Here is an 11,889-nt window from a genome sequence, read left to right on the forward strand (position 1 = left end):
ATTTCGAGATCAATGTGTTTGTATCCTATATATAATTTGTATTAGTGCATCCAGTAGGAATCTCAGTTGTGGATCATGGAAGCATTTGTGCCACCTCATGCATGGATGTGGAGCACAGGACTGTCCCTATCCCAGAGCCCAGTTATGTACCAGCAATAGAAATGAAGTAAAATCAACTATATTCTTTTCTTGTTCTAGGTGTCCCCTGATGGACCTTCTGGGAAAGATGCTTTACAGCCTGGACGTAATCTCGTGGCAGCTGGATATGCGCTCTATGGCAGTGCCACCATGCTGGTACTGGCCACTTCTGCTGGAGGTGTCAACTGTTTCATGCTGGATCCGGTGAGAGTTGTCTTCTGTTTCTTTGTTTTGCTATTAGGGATTACCAGCTACTGTCTTTAAGAACTGTTTGTCCCCAGGAAAATCAACCAAAGGAGCAGCTTTCAAGGTAGCATGAAGGAATGAAATGTAAGTGTACTCGTACTTACAACCCATCAGGAATAATGTCAGGAGACTTGCATTCCTTGATGCAGGAGTGCCATGTGTGACTCAACAACAGGAAGACAGCTGAGTCAGCAGAGCAAATACACAGCATGTGTAATCATGTGATATTTAAAATAAGCAGTTTTCTGCAGTACAAAATGCCCTTTAAGTCTTATTTGTCTTTTCCTTAATGCTAGGACCTTAGTAAACCAGAGGAGCAGAAATATTTAACCTTCTTCTCTGTTTTCAGATCCCACCATGATGTGTAAAAGAGTAAGTGATGTGTGTGGGTGATGTAACATTCTAGCATGCATTTACCATGAGTTTTAAAACAAAAATCGTGTAGATCATAGCTGAAAGTAGTTTGCTTTAGTGGTCTGTTTCTTTGTGATCAGTCAGGCTGTGCCACCTGCCAGTCTTAAATTTTTATAACCTTCTGTGATCAAGCTGCAGGAAATACAACTTGGTACTTTCTGTTTAGTAGCAGCTTAAATAGATGCATGTATTTTTAACTATGTTTAGGTAACAGATTTAGCTTTGAGCATGCATGCACGTTATTTTGTTTACTCTTAGCACTAACTTGGAAATTTACTTTAGAGAAAACTAAACAGACCAGCCCTTGGTCACAGGCTTCCAGTTAGCCCAAGCTAAAAGGAAGTGGAATATCTACAGCTATTTGAGCATGTTTATGCATTGGTTCAGCCAGCACTCTCAGTTTCCAGACTCCTCAGAGTTTGGAAACTTACATTGTTTTAAGTCTAGCAAAAGAGTGGAGAGATAACAAATTTATGGACAACAGTATTTTTTGGGCATAGGAAAGAGAAAGTGCTTGGAATGGTAGTGTGAAGAAGCTTGCATGACCCCAGGATTCATGCTTTGTCTGTGTTTTATGGATAAACAAAATACTTTGCACATAGATTGCAAAGACCACTTTTTTGTAGGTACTGAATTATTTTTAAAAATTGGCAGTGGTAGTAAATATTTATTTAATTGTGTATAGTACTGGACTATGCCTTGGTTTGCAAATAAGTGAGCAATTAATGTTAACAAATAGCTTTTCTTTCTTACTGTTAGGCAATTGGAGAATTCATTTTGGTTGAAAGGGATGTGAAAATCAAAAAGAAGGGAAATATCTACAGTCTCAATGAAGGCTATGCTAAATATTTTGATCCTGCAGTCACAGAGTATCTCAAAAAGAAGAAATTCCCTGAGGTAAAAGATCCTGTTGACAAGCAATGTTCATGATTTCCAGTGTTATGATCAATAATTCATTCTCTCATGCACTGTTCAGAGCTTGTTTTCCTTTCCTGTCTATTTAAAACATAACTTGGTGTAGGACTCGTAATGAGATCAGTTGATGTAGCCAGATATTTCAGCTTTCTCCAGTATGGCACTATACCTCTTTTGCATTTTTTTTCCTTTCTTCCTTTTTTCTTTTTTTAAATCTTTCTTCCTGAATGAAAGTCTGAGTAATGGTGCTGGAGGCAAAACTGGGCATTTGGTAATCAAGCAGAGAGGAAATCTTATCTGGTGATGAAGAAATTTGATCAACATGTTGTATTGCTGCTTCCTCACTGCAACATCTGAATAGCTGGAGAGTGGAGTGCAGATGGCAGTGGGTCATTGCTCAGTGGTGACACGAGCTGTGTCCTAAGGGTGCCTCTCACTTGGAAATCTAGTGTAGTTTCAAGGCCTGCTTTGTGGTTGTGTGGCTTCCTGGTGTCAGGAGGCCCCAAGCGCCAAGGAGTGCCCATACAATGTTTTCATGCCTTAGACGTTTCATCACTGGAGTTACTACGCTGACAGTGAACTGTGAACACCTACTTTTGTTAAGTGTTAGTGTCCCTTCCTGACTTCCTGATCTTGCTTTGAAAGAAGACTGATGTTTTCATCTGACGTCTTTCCAGGCTTAAGGTGCTGTGTATTTAAAGTGTATTCCAGGGAGTAGAATAAGGAAATAATATCAGAAGTCAACTATTAACATTTTCTTAACAAAAAAATTGCAGAAGCTGGCAAAAATGGTTGGAAGAAGTAGGAAAGATCACTTCTTTCGCTCCTTTTATTTTTTTCCTGCTAGAAAAGACAAAGCCCCAGTGTTGATTCCTACTACTTGATTTTTTGCTACTAGAAATGCAGTGTTTTCCAAGTATTAGAGCCAGTGGAGAGCTGGGATACATTTTCAGTTGTTGGCACTACTGCTCATCTATGCTGAGGTCTTCTGCCATTCCTTCTGCTTGGATTTTCCTGGTTAGAAAATGAGGAGGATACTGACATGCTCTCTGAAACTACTTTGAGTATTATCAATGAAGCATGATACGGAGAAGAAAGATGTTAGGACTGCTAAAGGGGCATGTGGGGGAGGTTAACCTGATGTTCTCTAGAGTTACTTTTATTGAAATGTTTTCCTGTAGGATGGCAGTTCACCGTATGGTGGGAGGTACATAGGATCTATGGTGGCAGATGTGCATCGCACACTGGTGTATGGAGGAATCTTTCTGTATCCTGCTAACTCCAAAAGTCCCAAAGGAAAGGTAAGCCTGAATAAGCCCAGTTACAGGAAATGTTACTTTATGTAGACATTTCACTATCAAGATTAATATTTTGATTGCAGAACCTGTGTTGTGTAACTTGGTAGTTTGTATTTCTTGTAGGGGGGGATATGGCCATCCCTTGCACACTGTCACAAGTGACAGGACCCTATTGTCAAACACCTATTTTAGGGCTGCTGCTCACCTGTTTCAGCTGCAGTGACTTCTCTTTACCTGCAAACATACCTAGATTATGGAACATACCAGGGGGTATGCTGCTCAAACAGGCTCCTCTGCACCATGTCAGCTGAAACTGGTGGTGCTGGTCCCAACCAAGTAGAAGATCACAAAGCAAACAGTCTGCATTACCCTGAGATTCCTAGTGCAAGCTAGTTTGTAAGAAGCCTAAATGTAGTTGTCCCATTGGGAGAAGCTCTGCCAAAGGGAAAACCATTCCCATCTTGTATGTGGTAACAGGGCTTCATCTGGAGGAACTGTGCCTGACTGGATCTGCCAGGACAATGGTCAGTCAGGGAAGATCACACACTTACAGGCTGACAAGGGGACTGTTTATTCAGCAAAGACCTTTGATCTGTTTTGTAATTGTCTGTAAATTATTGCTTCAGGTTGCAGATAAGATACAGTTATTCATTATAGAAACTTAGTGGCGCACTCAGAACGAGTGTTTTTCTTTATTTTCACACAGTCCTATGTGCTCTGCCTCGTTAATGGTTGTGTCTTAACATACAAGCTTTATCTCTGTGTAAATAGCACAATGCAAACATGGACTATCGAGAAAGCACTCGGATTGGGCAAATCCAGCATTCACTGTGTTTTGTTGAAAAGCAGAATCCACACAATTTGAAATAAAGAGTATTTAGAACATTGATTGGTTTAAAATCAAATGCCAAATATATTTACATTTAATGAGTTTTGGCGTTGCCTGGCCTGACTTCTGCCATTTTGACTTTTGTCTTCTAGCTGAGACTGCTCTACGAATGCAATCCTATGGCTTTTGTTATTGAGAAGGCTGGGGGAATAGCAACAACTGGTCATCAAGCAATACTAGATATAGTGCCTGAGGATATCCACCAAAGAGTGCCTGTTGTCTTGGGGTCTCCTGATGATGTGAAGGAGTATCTTGAGATAGTCAAGAAGCATTCAGCTAAGTAAAGAAAGCTTGCTGGATTCACTGTGCACAGGGGATAAAATGTCTTACGGCTGATCCAAAGAACACACTGCAGTACTGTGAGATTGAGCTGTCTGACTTCTGTAGCAAAAGAGCAAATAAGCCATATTTTCGTAAGATTTTTTTAAAGTAAAATCTTGTGCAATTGCATTGTGCAATGAAAGGCATTAAAAGATTGCATTAAAGGAAGCATTAAAAATTAAAGCAATGGAAAAATGTGTTTTCTTTTTCATTTATCATTTTTGGTTACGCAAGAGCCAGAAGGAAATACTTTGTTGCATTTGATATCTAGGGGGGAGAGACACTAGCTTTCTCAGACAGACTATCAGCTGTACATCTGACTCTGTCCTCTTTTAAAAGTCTTGGGAGGAAGACTCGGCAGTCTCTTACAGTGAGTGACCTTTCCTAGACCAGTGTCTATGCCTCAGAAGTTGCTCACTGTACTTTGGTCTGGGTTTACTCTGACCAAGAATTAAGGTTTGTGAAACATGGGCATTAGTGCATGTTAATTCTGACACATGATATTAATGTTGCTGCTTGCCACTCTATCAGATTCAGTTACACAAGGATTGAAAATGACATGTTAGGGTGGAGGGGGTTTAATGGGATAAAAGAGTATGTGTAGACAGCTTGTACATAGATTCTGCTGTGATGAGCTGGCTATCTTTGCCAGAAATTTACCCACTTACTTGATGAAAACAAGAATCTGTGTGTTGCTAGCAACCCTCACCAGATGTTCTTTGTGTTGTTTTGGGATTGGGGATTACCATGGAAAAGGATTCTGCTGTGCAAGCAGAAGGGAGGTGCGAAGATCCCCCCAAAGCATACTGACATTTAATACGCTCATTCAGAGCACGCTGCTAGGAAGAGCATGCTAGGGCTTGGGAGCTAGATGGGCTGTCCACCTGTCTGGATACAGTTTATGGCTGTCACACAAGCATTTTGAATCCATTAAAATCAGAAAATCTTTGATATTTCTCATGGCCCTGTCTAGGGGTGCTGTGAGCTATAAGCCTCCCTGCCTGAGGGCTTTGCATGTGTCAGTGCAGATAGCCTGACTGAGCATGGTTCTCCTTGTAAAACAAGAGAAGAGTGGGGGAGAACCTTGAGTCCATGGTGCAAGGGCATGCTCCATGAGGGCTCACACAGATAAAAACCTGGGGACCCTATTTCTGACAGGTCATGCTGGGGCATTTGGAGGCATACCAGCAAACCTTAGAGAGTTGTATATATGCATCTGTTCTCCAAATTGGTAGGGGGCAAGACATTTCTGTCCGGGAGTGAATGGCCTAGTTTCTGCTGAAAATGTTAATTTGGATGAGGCTTTGCTAGTGGAGATGACTTTCAGGGACCTGAGCCCTTAAAGGACTGAGAGTGTTGGCAGTAGTCAATTTGGACTACAGTGCCCCAATGGTCTGTTAGCATGACTGGGCAGAGAGTATCCACAGCAGATTTTTGCCTAGTTACCATAATTCCTTGTCTGTGTTCTGCCCTCAAGCTTGACGAGAATCCCGGACTGCATGTATCTATTTTTAATATACCATACTGGCAGCATGTAAAGGTTATAGGAGGAAAGTCAATACTGCCCGTGTTTGCTAGGTCAGTTCTCCGTGTTTCGGATTTGCCTGTAGGCTGACATTTTTACCCATTGTGAGCTGGGTTTATCTTCTAATCAGTAATATGTAAGCCCACATTTGAACAATATCCCTGGCTAGCCACCAGGGGGGAGAACTATTTAGTAATCTCCTTCCATCCCCCTTTCCAGAGCTCTCCCTGCCTGCCAGCGCAGAGCAGGAAAGTGGGTTTGTCACAGTGTCCACTGTCAGCCCCTGTGGCAGTTGTACCCACTGCCCTCCTCAGAGGCTGCACTGTGGCCTTTGGTGAAAGGTCACTAGCTCCAATTTCAGCTGGCACCATCCAAGCAACTAACATTTCATATCAGTTAGAAAAGGTGTCACCTTTAAGACTCAGGACTGGCCCATACACCAGTGCAAGTGTGAATAATCCCCAAGAGCTCTTTATATTAGAGGCCAAATCTACCACAGATCTGTCAAATTGAGGTGTTTATTTTTTTAACCTTCCTATGCTATTCCAACCCCTTGTACTGAGACCTTCTCAGGCTTATAGACAATCATCACACATTTTTGACACACTCTGATTTCTCCCCACCTCCCCAAAATGGTAATTATTTATATAGCCTAATCATTCAGTATAATCATTTGGACTATTACCATTCAGTGAGATCACTGTATTTATTGTAACAGGGTGAAGCTTTCATGCAGTCCAATTGCGTGCTTTTATCCAAGTTTATTTCTCTTTTTGCTATACTATTTACTGCAATATTTATGGAAAGCTTGGTTGAAGAGTCTGTGTTCTTTATATTACAGTGTAAGTTAATTTCTTATTGAAGGACTGTTACTTGACCATCTCAAAGCATTGTGCTTTATACATAGTAAAAAAATCCAGTACCTATAAAATATATTTGCAGATTCAAAAAAAAAAAAAAAAAATAGAGGCAAATAATGGACTTATTAGCTCTGAAAACGCCCTTTGAACCACTGACTCCAAAACAAACGTTTGGTTAGAAGATGGTATGAACTTTGTCTTTTTGAACGTTGCAAAAGATCACTTGGAATCAACAGAAGATCTGCATGTGATGTTTTGACAAAAGTTAAAAGTCACAGGCCAACTGCTGCCCCATTTCTTATTTACTAATTTGATTTGGTTTGCTTATGGTATTCCAGCTACACAGCAGAGAGATTTTGCATTAAATGCATTTTAGTACTGGTCAGGCTGACAGCTGCCATGATGATGAAATAATGTGCAGAATGTAATGTCTGTACTTTAAGCTAGCAGGTATTTTTTGCATGTATAATGTGAAACCTGTCCCCTTCTTTTATTAATCCTACCATGTGCTATCCCAAAGCTCCCTACATACATTATATTTTGTTTTCTACAAAGTCTGTTCAAAAGAAGGAAGTCTCCTAACCAGGCAAAACATGCTCTGTTAACGTTTGCCTTGTGATGTGTATCCTGTACATTTAACTATATCACTGGAGCAGAAAAGAGAAATCTTCCAGATTTTTTTCTTCTTAAACCATTGCCTTAGAGGATGTAGTGCAAAACCAGCCTGTTGCTCCGTCTGAGCAACTCTGCTGCCAGTCCTTTCTCCATCTGGGAACGGGATTGGAAAAACCTCCCCAAAGCCAAGCACATGTGATGGAAGCAGCGCTGAACTCTGTCTTTCTACTCGTGGCTAGTGTTCAGTGCTGTCAGTCTCTAAAACCCTTCTTTGCAGCTGATTTCAAAGTAGAAAACTTTAGCATTCAAATCCCTTTAAAACTTTAGAAGTAATGTATTGTTCATATATGAAGAGACACTTCAAGGAAAATCTGAAGGAATGCTGAAGATTAAAAAAGGAATGTCAAGGGAAATCCAAACTTTTTGGCTTCAGCTGCTGTTCATATTAACAAAAACACATCAGGTATATGTTTTATTACTGAATTTTGTTTCTGTCTTCCTGGCAAGATTTTAGTGCAGTAATTTGGTTTACAGGAATAACAGTGGAACTTAATGAAACTTTTCTTCTGTAACTCTGGATTTTCTTTTCTTGCTGGTGGGCTTTCCATATCTTCTGCTTAAAAATAAGAGTGCTGCTAGTAAGTAAAATGAAGGCTACAGCATATAGTTGCTCTTACTGCCTAGTCAGAGTGGGAAGACAGTGCTGTAATTAAAATCCATAACTCCAGTGTTCCAGATAGCATGTGTCTTATGCACAATCTTATGCACACATGGAGAATTTCTGTCTACTTTCACACTGGCATCATGTGCTCCAAGTATATTGCTTTTAAGGAGTTACTGGCAACATAATTGCAAATTTGGACATACCTATATTTACATGATGCTCTACAGTATGAAAGCCAACATAAAATTTCATTTTGTGATTTATGTCACTGACATGCTTAAATCAGAGAAGCTGAATTTCTAAGTTATTGAAGACATAATTACTTTGTAACTAGTCAAGCCACAGCTAACCAATACTTCTTGTTCATTCAAGCCCTATAATATTACAAACAACCCAGACCAGGAATTAAATCATTAAAATGGAACTGCAGCAGACCAGCTAGCAACATAAAGCACTTTAACAAATGCATGTCTAGATGCACCCCTTCAAAACCTTCCTTCAGGGCAGAGGCCAAAAGAGTGAACAAACAGGGCTTATGGGAAGGGAACTTCACTGTCTGGAGTCACAGTGCTGTGGGACTCTGTGGCATGCATGGTTACCAGTGCCTGGTGCCTTCATTTCTGGTGCCTTGTAAATTGTGCGTTGCCTTGGCTGTGCTGAGCCCATTGCTGAGCAGGATCTACAGGAAAGCCATTTCCAAGTATGCAGCCAGCAAGAGTTTTGCATTATAATCCGTCTGATGTACAGTGAGGATATGTAACTAGATCTGCACAGAGCTAATTTCAGTGCTAATTACTAGATGAGCGGTAGTTGCTCAGCTGTAGTCCTGTCTCAGGCTCCTTTCCTGCATCCCACTGGACCCATGGAGCCAGCCTGGTGTAGTTATTCTGAGCACCCAATCACGTGGTCTCAGAAACATCTTAATAAATTCTGACCAGCAACACAGCCAACAGCTTCACCTCAAAATAAAACAGCTACTCAGGATCTCAACACAGCAAGAAAGCATCTTGTCCAGCCAAGAAGATAGGAGCTCTGGTACCCAGCAAAAATGACCGACAAAAGCCCATTCGAAACAGATATGCTGACACTCACGCGATTTGTTATGGAGAAGGGACGCCGCGTGAAAGGAGCGACAGGGGAGCTGACACAGCTGCTCAACTCCATGCTGACTGCCATAAAGGCCATTTCTGCTGCAGTCAGAAAGGCAGGCCTTGCCCACATGTGAGTCCTACCTTGTGCTACAGGGAGGAAGAGGAGGTAGAGAGACAGCTACTTGCATAGCAAGGCTGGGGAGTGGGCAGGGGTTCATAAATACCTTGGAAGTGCCTTTTTTAAGCTGAGTGAGGTCAGAGCCTGGATTATCAGAGTGGGAAGCAGGAGAGCTCTCTTTCTGGAGCATTTTAATACTGGGCACAAGATAGACATTTAAACTAACTGCTCTTCTGTAGTATTTTACTCTAAAAATATGAGTCAGAACAGAACTTCAATGCACTGCTCACGTTGTTAGCTCTTGTACTTGTTGATACTTATCTATTTTTAAATCTACTGTGAATTTGCTGAAAATCACACCATGATGTTTTTGATGCAGAATATCTCACTGTGATATTTTCTGCTAGCATCCAAGCCCTCTGCTGAACTGTGCAAATCAGGGCTTGGCTTATCTTGGGAAGCTGATTTTCTGCCTGTCTTCTGTATAAGCAATGCTCTAAAGCAACAGCCCTGTGAGAAGCTCCATACGCTGCTGTACCTGGGTCAATTTCTCTTTCTTTCCTCAAGCAGTATCCCTCAATCAGGGTTACAGGCAGGGGGTCTCAAAAGGCCCCCTGTATGAAAAACAAACATAACAATTTGGCATCTAGTGCTTTTGCAGATTGAGTAAAATATGGCCTTAGCAAAGCCTGGAATGTACTGAGCTGTTCCACACAGAGAAGTGCAATAGGCACCAGTCTAAGTCTTTCAGACTAGGTGATCTATCTGAAGGAGTTCAGAGATATGGAATGCCCTAATAAAATTGTGCATTTAAAATAGAAAGTTCTTGATATGTATTGAAAGATATGTTTCTGAACTTGCCTGAGTATGTACTTATACCTGCATGCATGAAAGAGACCAGGAATACCTCTGTGAAAAAAAGTCAACATTCATTATTTGTTCTGAGGTTTGGGGCTTTTTTTCCTCACACAGAAACACCAAAATGTGTGACACTAGGGTTGGGGGAATTTTTGTGCTTCTGTTGATTATTTGACCCAAGTCCTCAATCATCTTTGCAAATCATGAATTCAGTGTCTCAGAACTATTGCTCTCACTTTACAGGCACAGACCATGGTGTGTAGAGAGGACATGAGACATACTCAAAGTTAACCACAGTAGCAGGCTCCTATGCCCTTACTGTCAAACTATGCTTTGTCTCTGTGCTTACGACGTGAAACTGAGCTATTTTGCCTCCGTGACTTACAGGAAGAGTTTTTCTTACATAATTTTTATCTTTTAATAGGCAATCTCTGAAACAGTTAGTAAGAGCAGAGAAACAATTTGTTTCCTCCAATAGAGGAGGAATAACCTTATATCCTTCCTCCCCTTCAGAAAAAACCAAAACCATCGATTACATTAAGGAGCAAGTGTTTCATTCTAAAAACAAAAAGCTTCAGATGTTGACTAAGAAATAGCTGAAGTATCCGAACACACAAATGAGTAACTTGCACCGATCAAATCACTGCAACTAACCATGAAATTTCAGGAATTCCCATGGCAAACTTTCAACCACTGTGAAAGTGGCTTGCATCCATCTGCATTTGTGCAGTGAAAGAGCTCTTATTTTTCTTCCCCCTCCAAATAGGAGGCTGTGAAGTATCTTCTTTAATGTTAAAGCAGTAAGCATGAATTTTTAACAAATTTTCAATTCAAAAGTGGAGGAGAACTTCTTCCAAGTCATAGACCTGACCTGGGATTGTGCCTGACAACAAACTAACTGGAGAAGGGGTACTTAACCACTCCCTGAAAATCATGGTCCTTTTAAATCTTAAACTTGGCACTCAAAAATAGAATGTCCCAAACACACAATAGTTCTGAAACCACAGGCAGCTTTGGGCTTTGAGTAAGACAAAAGACCTACTCCACTCCCAGCTAAGGCCTGCAACTGACCAACATCATCCTAGGGACTAATTACTTGCCTCTTTCTCCTCCTTTCTCCACCCCCCCCCTACTACTATACTATGTCAATGTCATTAGCATACCTCTAAAACCAGGATAGGGAAAGGAAGCATCATCCTAACTCAGCTGAGGATCATGGAACAAAACAGACCTTGATCCTGAGATACAGTTCCATATGGCAAATTCCCTGGGGATGTCTTTGAAGTCCTAATTTGGGGTTGGCTGGGGACTGAGTGAATGTGGGTTAAAGGACCATCACAGAGCTCTCAGCAGCTGGTGGCAGAAAATAATGCAGATGCTCACTGCATTTTCTGCTTCCTTGAAACTGCAGCCAGCTGCTTCATGGAAATGCTAGGGAAGCCTGGCACTTAGCACCTGGGCTGTAGGCTCTGCTTCTGGCCTGGAGAACATCCACACAGGACCAAAAGGACACAGGTAAAGCCCCAAAATTATACCATTGTCCTTTCTCTTTCTCATGCATGCTTTTATTTTCTAGCAGCAGCAAGAGTCTTATAATGCACCTTAGCTGTTTAATCCAAAGATTATATAAAGGTGTAGGAAGATAAGAGGAAGGAACCACCTTGACTTGTTGGGGTTTTTTTCCTAAAAGTCTGTAATGTTGGCCTCCTTCAGGTTGCTTGACGATTTTACTGTTCTATAGGTTTGGTATAGCTGGCACTGTGAATGTGACGGGTGATGAGGTGAAGAAGCTGGATGTATTATCCAACTCCCTGGTGATTAATATGCTCCAGTCCTCCTACAGCACCTGCGTCCTGGTCACAGAGGAGAACAAGGAGGCCATCATCATCCCGAAAGACAAGAGGGTCTGTGCCTTAGGGCGGGGGTGGGAGGGGTGG

At 41.4% G+C, this 11,889-nt stretch overlaps 2 protein-coding genes across 3 annotated transcripts in view; both read left to right on the forward strand.

Moving 5' to 3' along the window:
- LOC103619841 (fructose-1,6-bisphosphatase 1) overlaps positions 1–4,418 on the forward strand; it is a gene marked incomplete at its 5' end in the record, with an annotated part of 9,671 nt that extends 5,253 nt beyond the window's left edge. The window contains 4 exons of the mRNA XM_008638413.2: positions 199–342; positions 1,558–1,695; positions 2,895–3,014; positions 3,993–4,418. Of these exons, the coding sequence (XP_008636635.2) occupies positions 199–342; positions 1,558–1,695; positions 2,895–3,014; positions 3,993–4,184 (594 nt within the window). The remainder of the gene's footprint in view (positions 1–198; positions 343–1,557; positions 1,696–2,894; positions 3,015–3,992) is intronic.
- A 4,334-nt stretch (positions 4,419–8,752) lies between these two features.
- Positions 8,753–11,889, forward strand: part of LOC103619842 (fructose-1,6-bisphosphatase isozyme 2) — a 21,322-nt gene continuing 18,185 nt past the window's right edge. Inside the window, exons 1-2 of one of the 2 annotated variants that reach the window (XM_017740467.1) lie at positions 8,753–9,106; positions 11,694–11,856. In XM_017740467.1, coding sequence (XP_017595956.1) covers positions 8,934–9,106; positions 11,694–11,856 — 336 coding nt within the window. In that variant the 5' untranslated portion in view covers positions 8,753–8,933. The remainder of the gene's footprint in view (positions 9,107–11,693; positions 11,857–11,889) is intronic. The other variant, XM_008638414.2, reaches the window with a different exon arrangement.

This window comes from Corvus brachyrhynchos, unplaced genomic scaffold, assembly GCF_000691975.1.
Source record: "Corvus brachyrhynchos isolate BGI_N302 unplaced genomic scaffold, ASM69197v1 scaffold37, whole genome shotgun sequence".
NCBI classification, from domain to species: domain Eukaryota; kingdom Metazoa; phylum Chordata; class Aves; order Passeriformes; family Corvidae; genus Corvus; species Corvus brachyrhynchos.